This window comes from Micropterus salmoides, unplaced genomic scaffold (assembly GCF_014851395.1).
Source record: "Micropterus salmoides isolate LMB-PRFRI ecotype aquatic unplaced genomic scaffold, ASM1485139v1 Ms_hic_scaffold_2244, whole genome shotgun sequence".
NCBI classification, from domain to species: domain Eukaryota; kingdom Metazoa; phylum Chordata; class Actinopteri; order Centrarchiformes; family Centrarchidae; genus Micropterus; species Micropterus salmoides.
In genome coordinates, this window is record NW_024041423.1 from 1 (window position 1) to 23,192 (window position 23,192).

At 40.0% G+C, this 23,192-nt stretch overlaps 2 protein-coding genes and 1 long non-coding RNA gene across 5 annotated transcripts; 1 reads left to right on the forward strand and 2 right to left on the reverse strand.

Moving 5' to 3' along the window:
* Nucleotides 1-6: 6 nt before the first annotated feature.
* LOC119917802 (S-adenosylmethionine synthase-like) lies at nucleotides 7-8,668 on the reverse strand. Of its 2 annotated transcripts, XM_038738219.1 has the most exons (9): nucleotides 8,400-8,668; nucleotides 6,506-6,583; nucleotides 5,015-5,137; nucleotides 4,259-4,371; nucleotides 3,853-3,996; nucleotides 2,418-2,636; nucleotides 1,475-1,657; nucleotides 389-522; nucleotides 7-264 (listed from the first exon to the last, which is right to left on the reverse strand). In XM_038738219.1, the coding sequence occupies exons 1-9, from the start codon at nucleotides 8,488-8,490 to the stop codon at nucleotides 162-164; spliced, it is 1,188 nt and encodes a 395-aa protein (XP_038594147.1). In that variant the 5' UTR covers nucleotides 8,491-8,668; the 3' UTR covers nucleotides 7-161. The 2 variants fall into 2 exon arrangements, with proteins under 2 accessions (XP_038594147.1, XP_038594148.1); XM_038738220.1 differs by lacking the exons at nucleotides 6,506-6,583; nucleotides 8,400-8,668 and adding an exon at nucleotides 5,256-5,988.
* A 994-nt stretch (nucleotides 8,669-9,662) lies between these two features.
* ghrhr2 (growth hormone releasing hormone receptor 2) lies at nucleotides 9,663-16,718 on the reverse strand. 2 transcript variants are annotated; one of them, XM_038738218.1, is made up of 13 exons: nucleotides 16,455-16,718; nucleotides 16,108-16,231; nucleotides 15,897-16,004; nucleotides 14,669-14,778; nucleotides 14,405-14,508; nucleotides 14,160-14,292; nucleotides 13,474-13,627; nucleotides 13,327-13,387; nucleotides 13,187-13,253; nucleotides 11,801-11,892; nucleotides 11,563-11,692; nucleotides 11,209-11,250; nucleotides 9,663-11,126 (listed from the first exon to the last, which is right to left on the reverse strand). In XM_038738218.1, exons 1-13 carry the CDS (start codon nucleotides 16,506-16,508, stop codon nucleotides 11,034-11,036), a joined length of 1,272 nt encoding a protein of 423 aa, XP_038594146.1. In that variant the 5' UTR covers nucleotides 16,509-16,718; the 3' UTR covers nucleotides 9,663-11,033. The 2 variants fall into 2 exon arrangements, 1 of the variants encoding a protein (XP_038594146.1); XR_005447334.1 differs by lacking the exon at nucleotides 11,801-11,892 and having other exon boundaries at nucleotides 11,038-11,126; nucleotides 11,563-11,756.
* On the forward strand, nucleotides 15,298-22,005 carry LOC119917803. The gene is made up of 3 exons (XR_005447335.1): nucleotides 15,298-15,533; nucleotides 16,715-16,825; nucleotides 21,451-22,005. It is a non-coding gene; the product is annotated as an uncharacterized LOC119917803 (long non-coding RNA).
* The last annotated feature ends 1,187 nt before the right edge of the window (nucleotides 22,006-23,192 follow it).

Genomic DNA, 23,192 nt, shown 5'->3' on the forward strand with positions numbered 1-23,192 from the left:
TGCACCCACCCTTACCCAATCCTGCACACCCTCGCAGCTGCCTTTCTCTTACTGGGTTACAGGAGCACGAGGGCAGCTATCTATACATCACTGACACTCTGCCCGCACACACACACACACACACACAGAGATACACACACACACACAGATACACGGATACTCTAGAAGTTGAGGTTCTTTGGGACCTCCCAGGGAAACTCCTTCCTGCCAAAGTGTCCGTAGCAGGCCGTCTTCTGGTAGATTGGTCTCTTCAGCTCCAGGTCTCTGAAGCACAATCGAGCAATAAAGACATGAATTCTTACAGATTAAACATGTCCTTGTACGTCCCACAACAGTCATACTGAATATAACAACAAAGCTGATGCACTGTCATTAGTTAAATCCTGACCTGACGATGACGCCGGGTCTGAGATCAAAGTTTTTATTGACAATCTGCAGAAGCTCCTTCTCGCTCTTCTGAGAGGAGCCGTAGGTGAACAGAGAGATGGACAGAGGGTGGGCTACTCCGATCGCATACGCCACCTGAAAATACAGACAAGAGACGCAGTAAATCTCTGATGACTTTTTTTGATGGCTATTTATGTCAGAGGTTGCAGGCCTCTGGGGCAACTTGGGGTTAAGTGTCTAGCTCAGGGACACAGTGGGGATTTTAACCCAGGTCTCTCACACCAAAGGCTTGTGACTTGCCATCACCACCCATTTGTAAGACACAGAGTTTCATTTATTACAGTAATCAGTATTTAAGCCTGTGCTCAGGGTTAAGAGTTTGGTTTTGTGGATGCATTGAACTCCTTGCACAAGATACACTACATGGTCAAATGTATGTGGACACCGGAGCATTTTGGAACCTGGCTGCAGGGATTTGCTCCCATACAGACACAAGAGAATCAGTGATGTTGGGAGATCAGATCTGGCTCACAGTCAACGTTCCAGCTGAGGTCAAGACTCTGCTTCCACACAAAACTGGGAAAACATTTCTTTATGGAGCTGTCTTTGTGGACAGGGGGACTGTCATGTTGAAACAGGAAAGGGACAAACACAAACCAGCATTGGAGACAAACTATTGTCTAAATAAATAAATGCTGCATTTGATACTGCTTAGTGTCAGCCAAGTTGTTAAAATGAATCATCATTAAAATAGCTTCCTGTGATCGTGAAAACTTCTTTGTCCGTTTCTTATTTTCATAATATAATGTATTTCTGGGGTGCTCGTGATGATCAAAAAGTTGTGAAACTTGGCACACATGTCACAAATGGGTGTAGCAAATGGTGCTCAATATTCTCAAGGAAGAATAAAATGCTAAATGCATTAAACACAAATTCTGAAATGACACAGCTGAGCCAAATTATAACATGGTCTGTGTTTTAGCTGTCAGGTTAAACAGTTTTTCCTCCAAGCTTCAGGATAAGATCCATGCCGAACATCACAGATGTCTTGTATATTCTGGAAGGATTTGTTGACGAGTGATCCCACCTGCACCAGCACCCTTCTGCACAGTTTGGCCTTCACCAGAGACTTTGCCACCCAGCGGGCGGCGTAGGCAGCTGAACGGTCCACCTTGGTGTAGTCCTTCCCAGAGAAAGCCCCGCCCCCATGGGCCCCCCAACCCCCATATGTGTCGACAATGATCTTCCTGCCCGTGACTCCAGCATCGCCCTGACAGAGAATCACACAAAGATTTACATTTCCACTGCACACAAACTATTTTTTCAAATGTTTATGCAATGGATGTTTAATTTTACTGTTTTTTAAGATGTACTAATTAAATAAAGGTTATATAAATGGTGCAGCTGCCTTAACGCAATTGCTTCTGTTTCATCTTGTTTAATCATGCTCTAGAAGTAAGAATGTGCTGCACTTTTCATGTAAAACAATTACATGGGAATGGAAATGTTTAGACACAATGCAATTAATACTTTTCTCATTATTGAGGTTTTTTTTTGCAGTTTATAGATTGTTAATTTAGTCCATAAATTTAAGAAAATAGTGAAATATGCTCATCATAATTTCAATATGACTTCAAAACTGTCCAAAATCCAAAGATATTCACTTGGATTTGAGCTGCTGAAAAGAATAAAAGTTAATCTTTTAATTGATTAATTGTTTCAGCAATAATATGGTTTAGAGCACAAAATCTAAATTATGCATCTTCACATCTTGTGCAAACTATAAAATAGTAGTAGGAATTTCTGACACAACTTCACCTACATACTTCCAAGATACATGGACAAGAGAAACAGTAACACTTGAATTTTAAACAACAACATTTTTGTGAGACAGGTTTGTGGCCTCGGTCAGAGTCAGCATAACATAACACACTACAAAGAGGATTTAAATAACAACATTAAGATACTGAAGTTGTAGACCTCTTCATCCTGTGGTTAAGGGACGTTCACCACTACCTTAAGCCCTTTACCTGTGGTCCACCGATCACAAACCGTCCGCTGGGCTGCAAGTGATAGACGGTGTTCTCGTCCAGGTACCTTGATGGGACCACAGACTTGATCACCTTCTCCTTCAGGACCTTCTTCTGCTCCTCCAGGCTCACGTAGTCATCGTGCTGCACTGAGATCACCACAGTGTGAACCCTCTTGGGGATCACGGCTCCGTTCTCTTGGGTGTAATGAACCGTCACCTGGATGGGAGCGGAAAGTAGGTGGTGGAGAGGAGTCAGCATATTAACTAGAGATGTGATGTTGCATTATACATACATATTTCCTGTGTTGAGGCATGTAATGGTATACATTTTCAACTATAAGCCGTAACACAAGAAGCTCAAAATATCCTCTTAATGTTTCCAGTTCCGGCTTTTGCAAAATTAAAAAATCCCTGAGTGTTGGGAGTCTCACGTGTGCAGTGAGCTCAAGCACCAACAGGATACTTCTGTGGCATTGCAGAGGCTTCTCCCAGCTCAGATGTTGCATACCAGCGTGCTCTGGTTGGTGTCTGCTGGTAAGCACATTCTGCAGGTCACGGTCACCGCTCCATCTACTACTAGCCTACCGAGCAACACTTGAGTTCCACACAAACTAAAATATCTCTGGATTTAAAGATGTTTCCATCAATGTGTAAATGCGGCATTTCGTGTGTATATAAATACTTAGCTTTTTATTTTAGGTGAGCGTCTGACCTTTAAGGAGGGTGTAAGTGGTTGAGGTCATGTAAAAGGCAGAGTGATTGGATCAGTACAGAGCAAAGTATATAAACACCTGTGTAAGTCTGGTGTGCGTCCTGTCCAGAGTATACATCTGGCATTTGGGGATTACGTGAACAGCAATTAGATTATTTTTGGAAGTTCACAAGTTTACTCCAGAATATATGGGATGGAAACCTCCAAACATCAAACATTAATGTGAGATTATTCGACTTTAGAACAGATTTGTAAATATGCCAGAAAGATCTTCAACTGGGCACCTCTGAATTAGTGACATCTTTACAGACATGATTCAGTCTCCCCTGGCTACAGTGTATTTTAATGATGCTCAGTCCAAATTATTCCTGATTGAAGGAAAGATTACGAGCATATTGTCTCATGAAAAACAGTGAGTTTTACATGAAGCACAGTTACATTCAGGTACATCAGCTAGGCAGGCAGGCAGCCGTTAAGGGCTCTCTGTGGAGAAAAGACATCTGATGTGATTTAGATCAGATTGACGATTAAGTCAATTTTATTGCTGGTTGGTTGATTATAAGAAGATTTGAAAAAGGAAGACAAGGACAGGAGAAAAAGTTATTTGTTTGCAATTTAAGAAGTTATGTTCATGTCTGACAAATGTTTCACCACTGCAACATTAGTTTTCGGTGTCTTACTAGATCAACAGTTATACTGCAGTAGTGTGTGTGGGTTGCACCTGGGTCTTGGAGTCCGGGCGAAGCCAGGGGACGGTCCCATTGCGTCTCAGTTCGGCCATCTTAGCGTTGAGTTTGTGGGCGAGGACGACAGTGAGCGGCATTAATTCTTCTGTCTCATCTGTGGCATATCCAAACATGAGACCCTGTCCTCACAGAACGAGAAGTAAAAAGGTTATGTTGTTGTTAATGTCTGTAACCTCATGTTACCGTCGCTTAGTGTTTACAAAGAAATGGTTGGACTCTGTAATATAGCTGTTACGAAAGTGATGAGACACAGTTGTCTCAAGTGATGTTTAAGTTGTCTTTGAAGCATGATTTTGAGTCTCAAGTTCCCCAAAGTCCAAATGGGATGGTTAGCTAAAATGAATAAAACAGTATTTGTGTTGTTGTGTTTTTCCAGATAACCTGGTCTCCAGCTCCAATGTCACTCTCCAGGCGATCAACATGAACTCCCTGTGCAATATCAGGGGACTGCTGCTCGAGGGCCACCAGCACGTTACAGGTCTTATAATCAAAGCCTGGACGTACAGAGAAAGAGACAATGAGTAGGGGCCAGGGAACATGCAGAACTGACTCATTAAATATTAAAGAAAGGTTGTTTATATACACAGACACCAAATCCCAGTCCAGCCCAGTTCCCTGTTTTCTGTTTCACTTTGGTAACTCTGTCCTTGTCTGTTCCCGTGTGCTTTACTTCCTGTTTTATTTTGTATTGTTCACTTCTCATGTGTCCTTGTCTAGCTTTGTTTCCTGTTGTTTGATTGCGTGATGTGTTTCAGCTGTGCTTCCCTCCCTGCTCGTCTGCTTGTGTATTTAAGCCTTCAGTTCTGTTCATTGTTTGTGATGTCCTTGTCAATGTTGAGTGTTCTGTCCTGCCGTTGTCCTTGGACTACGCTGCCTATGCTCTGGCTTGTTTTTGCTTGTTGGAATTTCCTCAGTTTTGGTATTTGCTTTGTACATCCATGTAAGCTTGTTTCAGTTTAGTTTTTGTGTTCTTAAATATTTTGACCTGCACCTCCTCGCCTGTAGTCTGCGTTTGGGTCCACACATATGACTGCACTCAGCCTACCCTTGACAATACGTACCCATAAATTCTAAAGAACTGCTGAAGGAACAGGTGTGATGTGTAAACTCAAAAGTTAAACATCTGTTACCACTCACCTTTGTCTGAGTTGTCGTATCCGATATCTCGGATGGTTTCTCTCACCACCTTCTGGTAGTCCACGTTGGCTCGGGACGTGATCTCACCGCAAAGCAGCACCATGCCAGTCTTACACACCGTCTCTGTTTTAACACACAGAAGAGGACGTGACGCTGCATGTTTGACAACTTGGTACCATAAAGTGTGCAAGTTTCCATCCATCAATTTAGCACTGCTCTCCTATAACACAGTCGTACTCACAATGTTCAGTTTTTTAAAGAAATTATGAAAATCCATGCAGCAGAATCAAAGATATTGTTTTTTTATTCCTTGTCAAAACCTGGTGCCTACATTACCCACAATGCAACTCAACTGTTGCCAGTCAGTAGGTGTGTTAAACTAGTAGCTGCTAATGTAGCCTGGAGCCTGTTTTCCTTTTCAGACTTGTAGTCTTCGGCCCAAACTGACACTGACTCAAGGGACCTCACTTGAGGACGCTTATCAGACTTCAGACAGCTCCCTCTGGAGACACTAAAGACTTTATACTACAGTCCTTTTTTTGCATATGCAGTAGTACTCTCCAACACCCGCAATAAATCAGGGGAGGCCTGCTAATCAGATTACGCTCAAACAGTGCTTGCAAATAATTTTAATACCAGGTAAAATGTGAATTCACTTTTACCGTTTCCTTATTTCTTTTCATGTCAAGGTTTGGTTTGAATTTTTGTTTTGAAAGTGTCTGCCTCTTGTGTTTTGTTCCACTTTATTTCCTGTCTGTGTCCTCCCTGTTGATAATCACCTGTGTCTCAGCTCACCCTGCTTGGGTGTGTGTCAGTATACATATAGTCTGTGTTTCCTTCTTGTTTTTGTGGGATCATTGTCGCACAAGCCTCGTGTTTGTCATCCTCACCTGTATGTTTGTGTCTGTGGATTTTGTTTCTCACCTGCCTGTTCGGCCTGGATGATTGCTTTTCTTTTGTCTGTGGACCACAGAGTTTTTTGCCTGTTGCTTATTGGATTCTTTTACTTTGGTTTGGGACTGTTTCTTGGACATCTTGGACTTTGACTGCAACCCTCTCAAGTTTGTAAATTTTGTGTTTTTCATTAATAAATTAGAAAAACTGATCCTGCCTTGTTCAGCGTCTGCATCTGGGTCCAAATTCCTGTTCTTTTCCTGCATTTGCACTCGGCAATCGTGACATTTTATTAAATTAACAACAAGTTTACACACACAAATGTTTCGAGATCTGTCTTCTTCGGGGTGGAAGCAGAGAAGTTGTGAGAGCTCGCCACATTTGCTCCTGACTGGCAGCATCCTGAAGATCTAATATTAAGGCTTCAGGTAAAGCTTCCTCCTTGTTTTGACAGAATAATTTAAGTTGTCAGCTTTTCTTTCATGTCGCTTTTTTCCCCCCTTGTGCAAAATCTGTTGGAAAAGTTGACCACATACTGTTTCTCCTCATATTTGTGCGCTACTTCCCTCTGCTGGAGAGAAACACGTTACTGCTCACCACAAGCCACTTTGGCGTCTGGGTCCTGCTTCAGGTGAGCATCCAGCACTGCATCACTGATCTGGTCACATATCTTATCTGGAAAACAAGAAAAGGATTTAAATATCAGGATCACCATGTGCGCCGGGTTGTTTCCTCATGTGACCTTCTGCTGCATGTCACATTCCTCATCTGGGCAGAGCCTGAAAATATCAGATTTCACCGCTCCATCGAGGCTGGTTCTACACATCATTCCTGTTAAGAGCTTCTGGCCTATATTTAGCCTCAGCTTGGTGAATGCATGACAGTGTGACATGGTACACTGTAACGCCATCAGATCATCAAAGCACCGCCACACTGTTATCAACTACTATACTGAAACACATTCAAATGTCCTTATTTTTAATTGTACTTCCACAATTCACACAGGAACCCTGTACTTTTTATTGCACTACATAGGCTACATCTGAGAATTAAAGTTACTCAGTTTGAAGATTTTTTTACACAAAACATATGATTAGTCAGTCCTTAAACCAATAGAAAGAACATTACAACATATTTTCAGTGCATTCTGGTGCAGCAACCTGCTTTGTTGTTACTTGTTTCAAGCTACAGACACATTTTTACAAGTTGACACATTTGTTGTTTTCATTTGACATTTTTAGGACTAAATTATGCATCGAAACATCTTCATAAGATCAGGGCTTTTGCATATTTAACTAGCCAGAAAATCTGCATTTTGCTGTTAAACTTTCAGTACTTTTTCAAAAGATAATTTTTTCCCTATGTGGTGTTGTTATGTCTACTTGAGTAAATGATCACCACTGATGAGGCAGGTGTACAACATCCTTAACTGTGGGGAAATCTTATAACCTGTGTAGTGTGCAACAGTGTGATTATTATTATATGTATCAGAAGAGCTGAAATGATTAATCATCGGAGAAACAATCATCAACTCTTTTGATAATCGCTTGATCGTTTCTGTTATGTATCAGTTGTGTATGTAACAAAAACAGTGAAACAATTTCTCAGGTTCCAGCTTCTCAAATCTGAGGACTTTCTACTTTTCTTTGGGTTTTGGACTGTTGATCGGTCACTTTGGACTCTAGGAAGGTGAAGTAAAATTGTTTGATTATCTGACTGATCAAAAATTTGCAGATTAATTGATAAGAGAAATAATTTTTAGTAGTGCACCTGCACATCATACAGTGCAACAAAGTGCAGTGAGACTTGTGGTATCAGCATTATTATCATAGAATTGTTCATTCATTTTTGGCCAGAACTTTTGCAACTCTGGTGAGAAAGTGGCTCTAACAGGATCAGCTGTGAGTTATTCAAGTCAAATAAACAACTGATTCTTCAAACTGAGAAAATGTAAAAGGAAGCAAATCTGTCTGTAACCTTTGAAATGTGGCCGAACACTTGTTGTTTAATATGAACGTTTATTGAGGTTATTTTCTCAAGTTCACTGAACTAAACTCCTGAGACGACATTGAACTAATTATTCAATCTAAATTCAGTTAACTCACATATTTAAGCTGCAAAAGAGCTTGTGTTTCTAAGTTGAACTCAAAATAATTTATAGTGTAATTGCAACTTTCTTGTGCTTGGATTGAAATCCTATAGTAAGCATGCAGCTACAGTGCAAGTTTAGTCTTTGACAATGCACTAAAGGCAAGTCAAGGATTCATGCTCTAAATACTTCTGAACACAAATTACAGCATAAATCAGTGCTGTGTGACTCGTCAAACTGCTTTTTTTGCTACAGTGCCTCCATGCTCCACTCAGGAGTCTGCACATTCCTCGAAGTCATCAATGATCGCTGAAACATGAACGCGTTTAACGCATGATAACCACTACTCCTCATTCACAATCTGTAGGGAAATGCTGCATGTAGAGGGAGTCCTCCACTCACCAGGGTGTCCCTCTCCCACAGACTCAGAGGTAAACATGAAAGACCCATCATGGGGAGCGTGGTCGAAGATCCCATCCATTGAACCATTCATTTTGTCTCTTTCAGAGCTGCCTGGCACACTGTAAACCGGAGAGAGCGACGGCAGAAGTGATGGCTGTGGAGCAGAGGAGCTGTTCTAGCACAAGAAGCGTCCTTGTATATCCTGTCAAAACAGGAGAACAAAGACGGACAGATTGTGTGGCAGACTTTGGCTGCAGTCTAAGCTCACAGTCCCAAAGCAGTGCAGCCGGATAACTCTGCACTATATAAGGCAAAGACAACATACACTCATGCACACACACACACACACACATGGAAGGGGGGTGGGTGCCATGTGAACCGGTGGGTGAGACCATTCAGAGGTGGGAAAGGGGAGGTGGGATTCCTTTTTTTCTTTGAGACTTTTAAAAAAAAAACAACTTCTGCCTCACTGACAGTTCCTACTTTGTCAGAAACTGGGCTTATCAAAATCCGATCCCTCTGAGGATCAAACTAGTTGCCTTAAAATCAGACGGCCGTTCGTTCATTTCATCGGAGGGTAACTTCGAAGCTCCTCCACCGATTCATTCATGTCTACTCTGTGTTTCTTTGTACCTGGGGGCCCCTGAGGTCTCTGATGGGCCGTCTGTGTACACAGGGACATTTTCTCTGCACAAGTCAGAGCTCAGATCTGAACTGATGCAAGGACCAAGTATCTGTAATTTGATTTACTTCGAATAACAATAAAACTATATAAATATATAGACCTTCTGCATCTGGGAACAGTTGGCACCGATGAACCAGACCGGCTTATGTGATTTAAAAGAAACAGAAAATTAAACTCCCTTTATGGGAGCTGAAAAACATTGCAATTTATTTAGCATTCATGAGCAGAATTAATTGTTTATAGCAGAATGTATGCAAAATGTAGTTTTAAATTGATTTAAAGTTTTTGTAAGTGTTAACTGAACTCAAAAAACAACTTTAACTCCTCCTGCTTCTGCATAAACAGATAAAAATTTTATGTAAACCAGTTTTAATCGAATGAAATATGTCTTTATTAGATAAGTTTTAATTGCTATGATGATAAAATAAACACTCAAAATGTCATTATTTATGTTTGCAATGATGTTTTCACGTGTTATAAACAATTTATTACACATTAATTATCTGTTTATACATGCCAAATGTTAAATGTGGTTGGATGAAGGTAAAATAATGAAAAGAAAACACAACTGAAATGGATTAAAAGAGGAAATTCATTTATCTTGCAGATGAAAAGTGAATCCATTGTGTGTTTTATAATAATTTATATGACATGTGTTTATACTGTATATGATGTGACAATATGGCACTGACTGGATGTATGCAACTCCCTGAACTTGTCCATCCTATGACATACAGCTGTATGAATGTATTTTAAACGACCACCACTGTCAGCTCTTACTCTGAGGAAACACTGTCTGTTTATCTCTTATTACACTGTTAAAAAAAAAAAAGGAACACTTAATCATCACAGTATGACATCGAGTTAATTAAACTTCAGGGATTTCTATCCGTCCAGTTAGGAAGCATAGGTGAATCAGTATCACCTGTTGGCACGGTACCTGCAGCCGATTCAGATTATACAGTTAGTCATTGTACTGTTGCAAGAAGGTTTGCTGGACTACAGCTGGACAGGGTCGTAAAGGGCATCAGCCCTACAGCAGGGTCGGTATCTGCTCCTTTTTGCTAGGAGGAACAGAAGGAGCACTGCCAGAGCCCCACAAAATGACCTCCAGCAGGCTACTGGTTTGGCTACTGACAGAACAAACTCGATGAGTGCGGCACAAGGGCTGACGTCCTCTAGTTGGATCTGTGCTCACAGCCCGGCACCGTGCAACACCAGAATTGGCCGGAACCTCTGGGACATCATGTAGCGCCACTGATGGTCCAGGAGCTCACTTATGCCCTGATCCAGGTCTGGGAGGAGATCCCAGTGGACACAGGAGTGCATACAATCACCCACTTCTTAGTCACATTACGAGTTGCCAGTTTGATCAGCCTGTTCATTTTAATTTGTTTGTTTATCAAAACCTGATGTGTAAAATCACAATCACAAATTTTTAGCAGTGCAATATATAAGTGTGTGCTCCAGGGTGCAGGGTGGTGATGGTGCAGTGGCACATGCCTTTGTTGTGAGAGACAAGGGTTCGATTCTCTCTGCGACACGTCCACCATTGTGTCCCTGAGCAAGACTCTTAACCCCTAGTTGCTCCAGAGGCGTGCGACCTCTGACATAGCAATTTCAAGTCGCTTTGATTAAAACCGACAGCTAAATGAGTAAATGTAAATGTTCACAAACTGTACAAGGTCCCTAAACCAAACACAAGAAGGTGAAACAAGTTTTACACACAAACAAAGCAGTAAAGTTGCGATACACCACTTTTTCTTAATGAACATGCATCATTCAGATATTCTGACAAACCTAAAGCCATTTCACCACCGGCAGCTGTTATAACTTGAAAACTCTACATCACACACAAGAAGATAAACTAGTCTGTGTCATTTAAAGACAAATGATAAGCACCAAACTACGTGAAGAAGGACTCAGTGATAGGTTTCTTCATTTGGACTTCAGGGGACACATTCTTGTGTTGGGTGATTGATGGCATTATTTTTTGTCTCCGGCCACCAACTTATCATCTTCCTCTGGATTTCTTTTTGGACCTAAAAGACAAATAATTAATTTTTTTATTTTGACGAACCTGACACTGATGATGAAGAACTTTAAAGTGCAAACACAGCTCACCTCTTCATTTAGAAAGCAGTACAGCAGAGCAACAACAAAACCCTGGTACAACATGAAAAATCCAAGTTAGGCAACCGAAAATAATTCGTTTTAGTCATTTTTAAAGCAAACATTTGCTGGTTCCAGCCTCTCAATTTACAGGTTTTTTTGTGATATTTGACATTAAAATGAGCATCACAAAATTATAACCTGCAAATGTTACTATGTTCCAAACATTTTTTTGACCAAGTGATTAATTGATTAATCAAGAAAAGAATCTGAAGATGAAATGATAATGAAAATAATTGTTAGTTTCAGCCTTTTTCTGGGACATTTAAATATTTATTCGATTGGGCGGTATGAGAGATGTGTTACCTGGAAGGAGCCTAAAACTAATTCAAAGTAGAGTCGAGGCCCGACGGCAACGTGTTCTGGGATCAGTGCAAACACGACATAGTGAAGGCCAAACAGAGGGATGAGGAGCAGAGTGGAGCGGACGAGTGTCCTGCAGAGGGCAGCAGACGGCAGGAGAGGCAGGTCAAAGACCGGACAGGGGAGAGAGAGTGGATCTGAGAATAGGGAATAGAAAGGTGAGTCAATGACCAGGTCTTACCTGTAGACTTGTGTCTCACTTTGGTTCACATGTGTAGCCTTTGTCTTCTGAACGATGATCCTACTGATGTTCAGGAAGATCACAAGGTTCATCTGTGGATCACATTCAGATACTAACCTGTCTATTTGTGTATGCATTGCATTTTGGCTTATGTATGTATTTAGATGCATTATTGAATTATCTCAAGAGTGTTGTGTGTGTCTGTGATTGTTTTCTTCAGCCTGTGGATACAGAACAGAGATGCTGCTACGTAATGCCTGATGAAGGTTGACAACTGCTTCTCCAATTCATTTTGTGCTGACAGTATTTATAATTTAGTCATCCCACAACAGCTGCAGGTGTGCATTTTATTGGATTATGTCCTTCTCCATTAGCTCCATTGTTTTTAAGAACACATAACTGTTGTGTTGTCACTGCTGTGATATGTTTCTTCATCACCATGAACACACACACTGTAGTTTATTTTGACCTAGTCCCACATACACCATCCAGCTGCCCCAAACACTCACTAGAGCCCCACATGTGGATTAATCCACGACAGAAAATAGTCCCCAACAAATGCATTACTTCCTCCTGTTTCAGGAGCATTTGCTAAAAACTTCATTGACTGGCTGTATAATTGTGACTTTTTTTTAAAAGTCTGTCCTCAGTAGGACCCAATGGGCTTATGGCTGAGTGATCCAGAGTAGGGAAGTTAGAAATTACATTATAAAGAGATTTGTTGACAATAATGCCGCCAGTTTGATCCTTTAATATATCGAAATATTTCTATATTTAATTTTTTTTTTAGATATTCTATAACTGTACTTGCAAAATCAGCTTTGCAATTTGGGAACTCCAAATGGCAACAAGGGCCTTACAATATTAATCATTTAATCCGTTTTGATATAATTTCATCAGCATACACATCAAACTAATGTTTTGCATCTGTGATGCTTTAAAGGAGTAGCTCAACATTATGGGGAATGATTCGCTTTCTTGCAGAGAGTTAAATCAGATGACTGATACCACTCTCATGTCTGTCTGTTAAATATGAAGCTACAGCCAGCACCCTGTTAGCTTAGCTTAGCACAAAGACTGGAAACTGGGGAAACAGCTTGTTTGGCTTTAACACATTATATTTACTTTGTGTAAGTATTTGTTACCTTTGAACAGAGCAAGGCTAAGTTCCTATTTCAAGCAAATAAGCGTATTTCCCAAAACCAGAGCAGGCAAAAGGGCACAATTTACAAGTCTGGACAATCAAACTTTGTCTGGGTGATGTGTTCGTGTACAAGCTGTTGTCAGGAGACAATTAAAATTTTGTCCAGGGAAATGTCCATATATGATCCAAGAATTTTGTTTGGGTAAATGAGAAGAAGAGTTGAAGGCAGAACATGTGCTTACAAAGATAGACAGCAGAATAGGAATCTTGATTATCCACCACAAGCGGCTCTCCAGGTTGTCCCAACACCTGCACATGCAGAAATATTACCATCTATTAACATTAAATGTGAAAAAGATTTGCATGTTCACACTTTACTTACCCCTCATCATCAAGCTGTTTCTTCAACAGAGCCCAGATCACAATGGTCACTGATGAAATACCTACGAAATCAGCCCAACGATTAGACAAGCAAAATAAAGACCAATACAGGCGAATGGACATAAATACATCTAAATACACAACGTGCCCCAGCCGACGGTGGCGCAGATCCAAAAGAGCTTCCTGGTCTGAGTGAAGGTGAAGAGCAGCAGAGTCTGCAGGTACAGACCCTCCACCAGCAGCCAGGAGAAGTTTGACAAAACACAGAAGTGGAAGAACGTCACTGCTGCTTTGCACTGGAGCTGAGACGACACAAAGGATGTTTTTACATTACAGATATCACAGTTCTGCATGTTTTAGGGGGTGAGAATAAGGAGGTTTTTGGGCATTTCTTTCTCTTGTCCATGTAAAAAGTATATACATTTTCAAAAAATGTTAGGCTTGCAGTATTTCCTGTTGTGCTTAAATTAGTTTTGCATTAAAGTTAGATTAATTTTTTGTTGATAAGTCAGTTTTCAGTACATTGCAGTTATAAACAATGATTTATATTGTTTTAGAGATAAAACAATTAGTGAGTTAATCAATAATGGATTCATCGTTTTAGTCAATTATCAAGCAAAAACAGTGAAAATATGTGACAATTTCTCAGGTTCCAGCCTCACAAATTTGTCTGATTGTAAACTTTGTGTTTGGGACTTTTCTCAGATTGACATTGTGTCAAAGAAGGAACAAATTAATTGATAAATGAAAAAATATGAAAATAACTGTTTGTTGCAGGCCCAATTTGTATCTAACATTTCAGCCCCACGCTGACTCAGCTGGCTCCGGCCTTACTGTGGACACTGTGCAGTGGTCCGTGCTTTTGCCTGCGAACAACACTGAATCTTTAATGAACACAGCGAGACTTCTGAGTATGAAGGTCACGAACAGGTTGAGGTGGATGTAGTTGCGCGTGCAGAGCAGCTTCCTGAGAGACAGAGGAATATTGTGAAAAACATTTCAGTATAAAACCTTAACTATTTTATCACGGTGTTCATTCTCTAATGAAGAGCTGTGTGGGTTAAAAATAATAAACCCACCTGAAGCAACAGAAAACCAGAAGAGCGATGAGCAGAGCAGCCAGGGAAACTCCGTATCCGACGCTGTAGATCAACTTCAGGGTGTCAAAGTAACTTTTCTGGAGCTAGACATTAAACAGAAGAGCCATAAAGACCCAAATCTTTGTTTCCCTGCTGACAGAAATAATTTAAATTCATCATTTTGGTGAAATGGGATCAACTGCACTACTACTGCATGCATACAGAACTCAGAGCTAAGAATTCATCGTTACATATCTAGTGTACCTCTTCCTCCTTGTCTTCATCTTCCTCATAAGCTTCATAGTAACAGGCTTTGTAATATGGCAGGCTGGGCTGACTCCATCCTCGGACTGTACAGCTCCGTGTGATGAGAACTGTGAAGAAAATGTTTCAGGATATCAAGAAAGATGAATGTGTTCGAAGCTGCGAAATGGTTCCCAGAACAATTTAGTAAATGCAGGATCGTTTTTCTTTCATGTTCTCAGTGTCCACAGTGTTGTTTATAACATGAATTACACTTGGTGAGCTTTTTAAATGTTTTTTAGATACAAATACAGTATTTTTAGGCTACTGTTGTCAGGTAAAAAAATAAAAAAGACATTATAAATAATATAGAACATTGCGTAGGGAGATAACAGTGACAAACATTTTAATTTATAAATTACATTTAACTAAAAATGTGTATATAAAGGAAATGAAAAGTCAATTATGTATTAGAATTTTAGAATAAAGTCTTTACAATGCAGGAATGTCGACTTCAGAGGAGCTCTAATCAGCTAATTAACTCAAAACACCTGTAAAGGTTTCCTGAGACTGTGATCTCTCTGTCTGGTTCTGGTGCTCACAATGAACTTTTCCATGATATTTAAATTTTGTTTAGATGCACCTGTAGTCAGAGATTTTATAGGCATATCATCAGGCGTATGATTAAACGACTATAACGAACAGGTGCTAATGATCATAACTTTAATATGTCACAGCATTTAAGACAATCGCAGATGTAAATTTAAAGGTTTACAAGTAGGACAAGACATTTAAATCCTCTGTAATTCAATTAATTTATGAGGTGTAGCCTCACATGGTCTTCTGCAGCTGCTGTCTGTGTTGGGAAATGACGTGGATGAGAGAGGTGAGACTGAACCAACAAATTAAAACTGCAGCTGGTAAAACCAAAACAATGAGTTTTAAAAATGGTGCAATGTACAACGCTCTGTGGATTCTTCACCTTTGACTCACTACATGCAGTCATTTGATCCGTTGCTATATTTATTATAGCAACATTGATACAGAAAATGTGAAAAGAAATTAAATGTTAAACTTGTTGGTGGCTGGTTACAAGATTCCTTTTGGAGATTGCCCTGGAGGAATTAAGACACAATTGGTCCACTTACTTTGTCATAAATGTCACCTTCTTGAAAGGTGATCTTATATTGTTTCCCAAGAAACTACACTTTAGGGAGTTTTTTGGCGTGTGTGATGTCATGATGTGTACCTGGAGGAGTTTCAGGCTTCAGCAGCAGCAGAGGACAGTGGACGGAAACGACCTCTCCTTCAGAGGCAGCTGGCCAACAACTCACTCCATCCCACTCCATCACACAACCTAACAGTAAAATAAAATACGTCACCATGTGCGGTGGGACTCAATACTTTGTTTCAGTAGATACCGTATATATTTGCGTATTTGTTTTCAAAGGAAAAGTCACCTGCAGTTACATTACTGTTTGACTGTAGCGATGCGGCAGCGGTGGTTTTGATCTTTAGTTCACACTCTTTTTCTTTGTTTTGTAGATGAAGAACAATTAAACAGTCTGGATGAGTTGATCCAACCTGACAGATTAAAGCAGGTTCATTTCATCTACCTGTAATTTCCACAGGTGCACACCTTAGTTTAAGTATTTTACAGGTTTTTTTTATCCTCCTGAAATACTATTATCTATAATTTTGCTAAACTTACAAACTAAAAATGTAAAGACAATTACATCAATGCATAAATAAATGAGTTATACTTTGTTTGATTTACAATAATTTCTTTGAAAAGTTGACAACTCACCATGTGGCTTGTGATGATCAGGACGGAAACAGCAGCAGTCAGTCTGAAGATCATGTTTCACTCATTAAAAAGCAGAAACTTGTTAAATGTACAGTCGCTTTTTGGTTGTTTTATCAGAGGTTGGTGGGAACAAAATCTGTCTCTGCATTAAAAAGCAGGTCTGTTGTTGTTCTCGCATTAAAAAAACAATCTGTGCTTTAAGATTTGGTTTTCAAACGTAGTATTTTTGTTAAATATCTGATAAATATTTTCCCCTTCAGGATTTGAAGCTGCTTCCTCCGTGCAGCTGGACTGATGTGAAGCATTTTGAAGGACGAGATGACTGGACCTGTGATGACGTCACCTGAGCAGCTTCATACTAACAGTTGGAGGTAAAACGAAAAACAAGGTGCCTTCAATTCACTGCATAATTTATTATTATTGTGGAGTCCTGAAGACCAAAACACGTCGTCGGCTGAGAGTTCCACATGTGCATTAGGTGGAGTTTTCTTTTTATGGTTTATAGTTTAAATAAAGGCACATCCTCCCACGTCAGGAGTTATCATTAAATATTAAACCAAAAAACAACACATGCTGTGAAAAAGGAGAAAACCTGTAGCACCACAGGATGTGTGGCGGGCATACGGATGATTTCACTGTGAGTCTTTCTTCTCTCAAAAAGAAATAATCTCTTTTGATGAGGCCAAACTTCCTTCTACTATGATAAATTTAAATTCTTTTGACAATCATCTAATCTTCGTACTTGGCCTGTTTAAACATCATGCAAACAGTTTTTACAATTTTACAGTGTGCATGAAACAATATATAGAGACTGGCCTTAGTACTGATATGTTGTGGAAGCTTTATATTGCAAATATTAAAAGAAAATAGGATTTCATGCAGCAGTGAGGCTGTCCGAGGCAGAGGAAGCTCTGCTGAATGCTGCAATGTCTCTCTCTAGTGTTTGATTCCTTGTTCTGCAGCCAGTTTGTTTGCCTGCATTTGTGGAACGTAACCAAGTACATTTACTTAAGTACTAATTCAAAATACTTGTGTTTTGTATGAGTATTTCCATTTTATGAAACTTTATACTTCTTCTTTATACTCTTCTTCTGCAAATATTGTACTTTTTTGTATATTGTTACTAGTAATACCATTTTTCATACCCTATCTCCAGTCCAGTGTTTTAATCGTTTTTAGACAACAATGGCGCTCTACGGCACAGAGGAATAAGATATATCAAGCTTTGAATACACACACCAATCCTTGCTGCCCTTTGCTGCTTACCATCCAGATGGATTCAAAACATTATTCTCCTTATTCTCCAGGAGCCTGTTTCTTGCAGGATCCTTGTCTCAGGCAGACATGGTCAGTTTTGTTTCAGGGCTTCATCAGTTAGTCTTTATGTATTTTGAAAGAGCCGCCTGGAGACTTAATAACTAATATCTAAGATGTGAAATGCTTTGTACAGCCAACACAGATCTGAATCTATTGTCACAGTCAGCTCCCAAATACTTTAGCCACTGATTGGTCTTTTGACTTGAGCTGCTTCATAGATCAGCTTGTGTTACAGCAGCAAGCCTACTGCGCTTGAATTTATTTCACCTGTACAAACACTGATATGTTTAAACCTTAAGATGAAGAAAAATAACCTTCATATAGAGAAATCTAATGTGTAAAATAAGGTTGATTGGTGTTTAAATGCTCCTTAAAATAACAGATATATCAAAATTGCTATCATGCGATTACTAAAATCTGGGCACTATGATCATTTACAGACTCAAAGGGGCCTCTTCACGTCTAATTACACCCATTCTCACACATGCGTCTGTGGTGATTATTAGGGTAGTTGATGATGAACTGGTTATACCACATTTAACTCAATAGTACAAAAAGAAAAACCGTGACTGCATGTACGTTAGTGTGCATAAACTCAGCACATGTCAGCAGTGGTGGAAGAAGTATTCACATCCTTTACTTGCGAAATGTACTTAGAGTGTGACAGTAAAATGTTCCCTCTTGTAAGTGTTTCACTATCATATCTGATGTTTCTGGATTAATATTGCTGCTGCATTAATGTGCATGTTGCATTTTACTGCTGCAGATGTTTAAGGTTGAGCTCAGGTTAAGTGGTTCTTCAGCACCTCATTTACAGTGACTTAAGCTTTTTAACTTTTGGGAAACGTTTTGACAAACTTATGTTTTCAGAGTATTGTTTAATGATGTTTCTAAGTGGGCATCTTTGTCTTGGAAAGGAAGGCAAGATAGACTTTTTATATCTCGATTAATATGTTGTATTCTGTGCTGTGTCAAATGTTTTATTTTTTTCATTTTGCAGTATCAGTTGAAGGTCTATCTATATTAATTTATTTGTGTCCTGTCAGAGAGAAGCACATCACATGTGACTGCAAGACTGTTGGAAAACAATATCGTCTGCACTCTGACTCCAAACCACTAATTTATTTAGGTACACAAGCTTCGATTTCAGTCAGAAGGGTTACCACAGCCATAAACATGTACACATCAATACTCTGTAGTGGCAGGTGTGGTTTAAACACAATGCAAACTCAATAAGTAGTACATATCACAAAATTAGGAGCTTTAGAGGGGCTGGTAGGTGGATTTTGTTACCTTTGCACAGAGCCAGATCAGCTGTTCCAGTCTTTATGCTGAGCTAACCGAATGTAGTTTCATATTTATCATATAGACATGAGACATATGGATCTTCTCCTCTAACTCTCAGCTATAAGAGCAACATAAAAAACCTGCCCATCACAACTTTAAACCTTATTAAACTCCACTGAGCTCCTGTAATGCGCGTGGAAAGGCTGAAATGTCCTGCAGCCAGTGAAGTGGTTCGTCCAGGTGAACAGACTGCTGAGGATTTAAAGGGTGTGTTAAGAGAGATTTTCAGCCTGAGACGGATCCCACAGCAGCACCTGGCCCACAGTGAACTCCCACCACAGGATAAATCCAATCATCTTCAGCCACGCAGCTGTTGTACTGGGCAGGTTTCCAAAAGGAGAGAGAGGGGGAGTAGAAAGAAGGAAGGAAGGAAAGAAAGAAAGGGAGGAGGAGAGAGAAGGAAGGCATTCCCAAACAGATCTGACCATCAGTAATTCCACTGCTGTTTTTTCAGGCGCTGAATGGTTTCACAACTTAGTGTAAAAGTTGGCACTCGGTGTGTGATAGTGAGAGGCCACAGGGAGGCCAGTGAAAGAGGAGTGACACAAGGGCGCACTGTTTAGTCCCTCAGGCCTCCCCTGTTTTATGTGCCAAGACTTGACCTTTGTGTGCCGACCATACTGGTCTGTTACTGTAGCTTCTGTTCAGTCTGGATTTCCCATACATAAAGCATGTTTTTAAATCAAATACAGTACCTTATAACCCCTTAATACATATGTATCCCTTTTATTTCCCCTTTAGAAGCTTTAGGATTGTTAAAATCCATTTTATTTCGCTCTTTTTTTTTTTTTTTTTTTTTAAGCTTTATGATGAAGGAAATATATAAACACAAGACTGAATGTTTTTATGGCTGCACCTGCGAATGCATGAAAGCTGTGTTTGGTATCTTTTCAAACTTTGGGGTCTCAACTAGAATTTAAGATAACATTTTGTGGGTTTGAACAGAGTTTGGCTGCACAGCATGAGTTTATAACAACTGATCCATCATGTCAGAGGGCTTAATTATTCAGATATATTCAGATACAGAAAGATACTGACTGTATTCATATACAAAAAATACATTCATTAAACAAAATAAATGTAAAAATATATGAATTAAATATTAAAATAAATAAAAACAGTTAACTCACATAACTGGACATTTGTTTTAAAATGACCATCTATGTGTAAATAATACAAATTAAAATTAGAACCATTTAGGTTTACATTAAGTCACATGTGGCTTGATGACACAACACAGTTTGAAGGAACATATTTTTTTATTTCTTGACATACGTTAATTTCTAAATGAAGCACATTTATTAAATTTTGTATCACCAACATTTAAGTTCTCCTATTTTGAAGTAGCATTAAAAGGGCTTAATTTTCAGCGTTTTGTTGAAGGGCTTCAGTATTTTTCCACCTGGACTCTATTTCCTCATGTTTTTGTGTCTGTGGTGTTTTTAACCCCTTAAAACACCAAAATCCCACAATAAGACAAACAAACTGGCTGACTGAGGCAGCGATGGACCAGCAACTCCTGTTTTCTGAGGTAAGATTACCATTTTTATCAATGAAGTCTGGTGGCTTCGACAAGTAAGATAACACATCAACAAATATTCCAGATGTATTTCATTTTGCACACAAAAAAATGATATTTGAAAAAAGATTATTTATATAATTTATATTATATAATTGAATAATAATTAGTGAAGCATTCATACATTCATATGTAGGCATCACTAATATTGCAGCTGGTAAAGGTGGAGCTAATTTAACTACTTGATATACTGCTGAGTATCTTAATCTGTAATAACACATCATTTATCAGATGATTCTTGTTACATTAGTTATATTTTCTATTATTCTGAATCTGGAAAGTAACTAAAGCTGTCAAACAAATGTAGTGGAGCAAATAGTTCCAATATTTCCTTCTGAATTGTAGAGATGTAGTCCTATAAAGTAGGATAAAATAGAAATACTCAAGTAAAGTACCTCAAAACTATAGGCCTTAAAGTACTTGAGTAAATAGTTACATTCCACCACTGGAAATGGGCCATTCTGTAAATCAGTAGTTTGAGTACTTTATATTTTGATGTTTAATACTTTTGTACTTAAATTTTAATGCAGTATTTTTACTTTAACTTTAACTTTAAGTATTTCTTCACGGTAGTACTGCAGCTTTTGCTTGAGTCAAACATCTGAGTGGAAGGTTTAAAACATGGAGCTATGATCCATCCGCATGTGTGGCCTTCTGAGAGCCTTTTGATATTTTAAGTGTTTACAGTTTATAGAAACAATAAAATAAACCTTGTCTATGCAAAGCCTTTTATTCCTACCTCTTTGTTTACAGCTTGCATGGAACCAGATGGGCTGAGCGCTGTTGTGAGCAGACAGGTTGCATTTCAGGACAGACAGTCGCCGCTCCGCTCCGCAGCGCCCCGCTCCGGCCTGCCACTGCACTGCGAAGAGAAGCTGTGTCAACCCGGTGAGCGACCGCCGCTGAAGAGACAACACCGCTGTCTGCACTCAGGTAAGAAAAAACCCATCATATTTCATTTATTTGGCCGATCCAATCTCATTGTTTTCACACCGAAACACCACAGCGAGCGGCCGACATGCGAGCCAAACGCTGCGTCGTATTTCTCCATCGGCATTCACATTGTCACTTAATATTTTTTGCATGAGGTGGGAGAGGTTGGGCCTCCTCTGTGTAGAAATATCATGCACATGAATGAGATACATATTTCTTGCATCGTGTCAGCATAGATCCTCCCGCAGAGGTTTATTTTGCACGTTTCGTTGTTTTCAAATCAGACTTTCATTGTGCGCGATTTGCATCTTCTTCGATCCTCGTCTACAATAAACTGAGGGGGGGGAAAAAAACGTGTTTTTGTTGCTGCCACCATCGCCCCAGCACTGGAGGAAACAGTCACCTCCCCACAAACACGGCATTTTGCGTGTTTTCTCCTCGTTCCCAGCGAAAAAAAAAAATGTCTCCATCATCCTCCGGAGCAGGTTCTGCTTTCGCTTCAGCCACACGGAGATAGCCTTTGCGCGCGGTAACAAGACTAATCCGCCAGAATATTTATAATCTCATTAATAAAGGAACCCAGGAGGACAATAAAACAATGCTATTTCTCTCTATTTACTCAAGTTAAGCAGTGTTATTTTCATCGTGTCGCCTAATGTGAGCGTGTGAGTGTGAATTTGTGGCTGTGCGGACTCTTCGCGTTGTTGTTTTTTTTTTTCTCTCCCGTTATTCTGGATCTTTCGCTTCTTTCTTGCCTCTGGAGGCCTAAATGGTTTCTAGCGTATCAGTACGTGCACCACAGATGAGCTCATTTCATTCTGCAACTTGAAATCCTGCATCTAAAGCAGAAACAAGCCCCTGGTGGGTTGCATCTATTTACATGCGTCTCTACTGTATATTCATATTCTTGCATTATTTAGAGAGCAGAGACTATAGGGAATCGGACTGATGCGGCGCCTGTGCGCAAATGCCAAGCCCATTTTTCATCAGCAGCACAGAGAGAGCGGCTCCGCTGTTACACAGGCCGAGCAGTGAACCAGGCTGCTTATCGGACACATATGGGCTCTTTAGTAATCCGCCCGGGGTCAGTGGACAGGCTCTGATCCACAGTAGGTGCATGAAAAGCCTTTTCACCCTGAGCGCTTCTACAAACCAAATGAAAACAATAGGGCTTAACGCGCTGTTTGCGTGTTAGTAGGCTATAAGTGGTCTGATGGACTTGATGGATTTGTTGGAATCGGGATCTCTTGTCTTTCTTCGCCTCAGACACACCTCTTTCCCCATCCTCGTGGGTAGAGCCACTTGTTTCCTGTGCGCCACTCGTTACAAGGAGCGCTGAAACGGACATGTTGTGGTCTGTAACCGCAGCTGGAAGCCATTCCAAACGGGCCAGCGATGTGCGCAGAGGAATGAAAGACATCTCAGTGTCATTTTGTTAATGTTTGGATAGACAGCCCTCTGCAAGTTTCTGCAGCGCGTTGACACGAGTTGTTACTGGAGAAATGTACTGGTATGCAAACACACACACAGAGTGAGGGCTGACATGGACTCCTCCCTTCCAG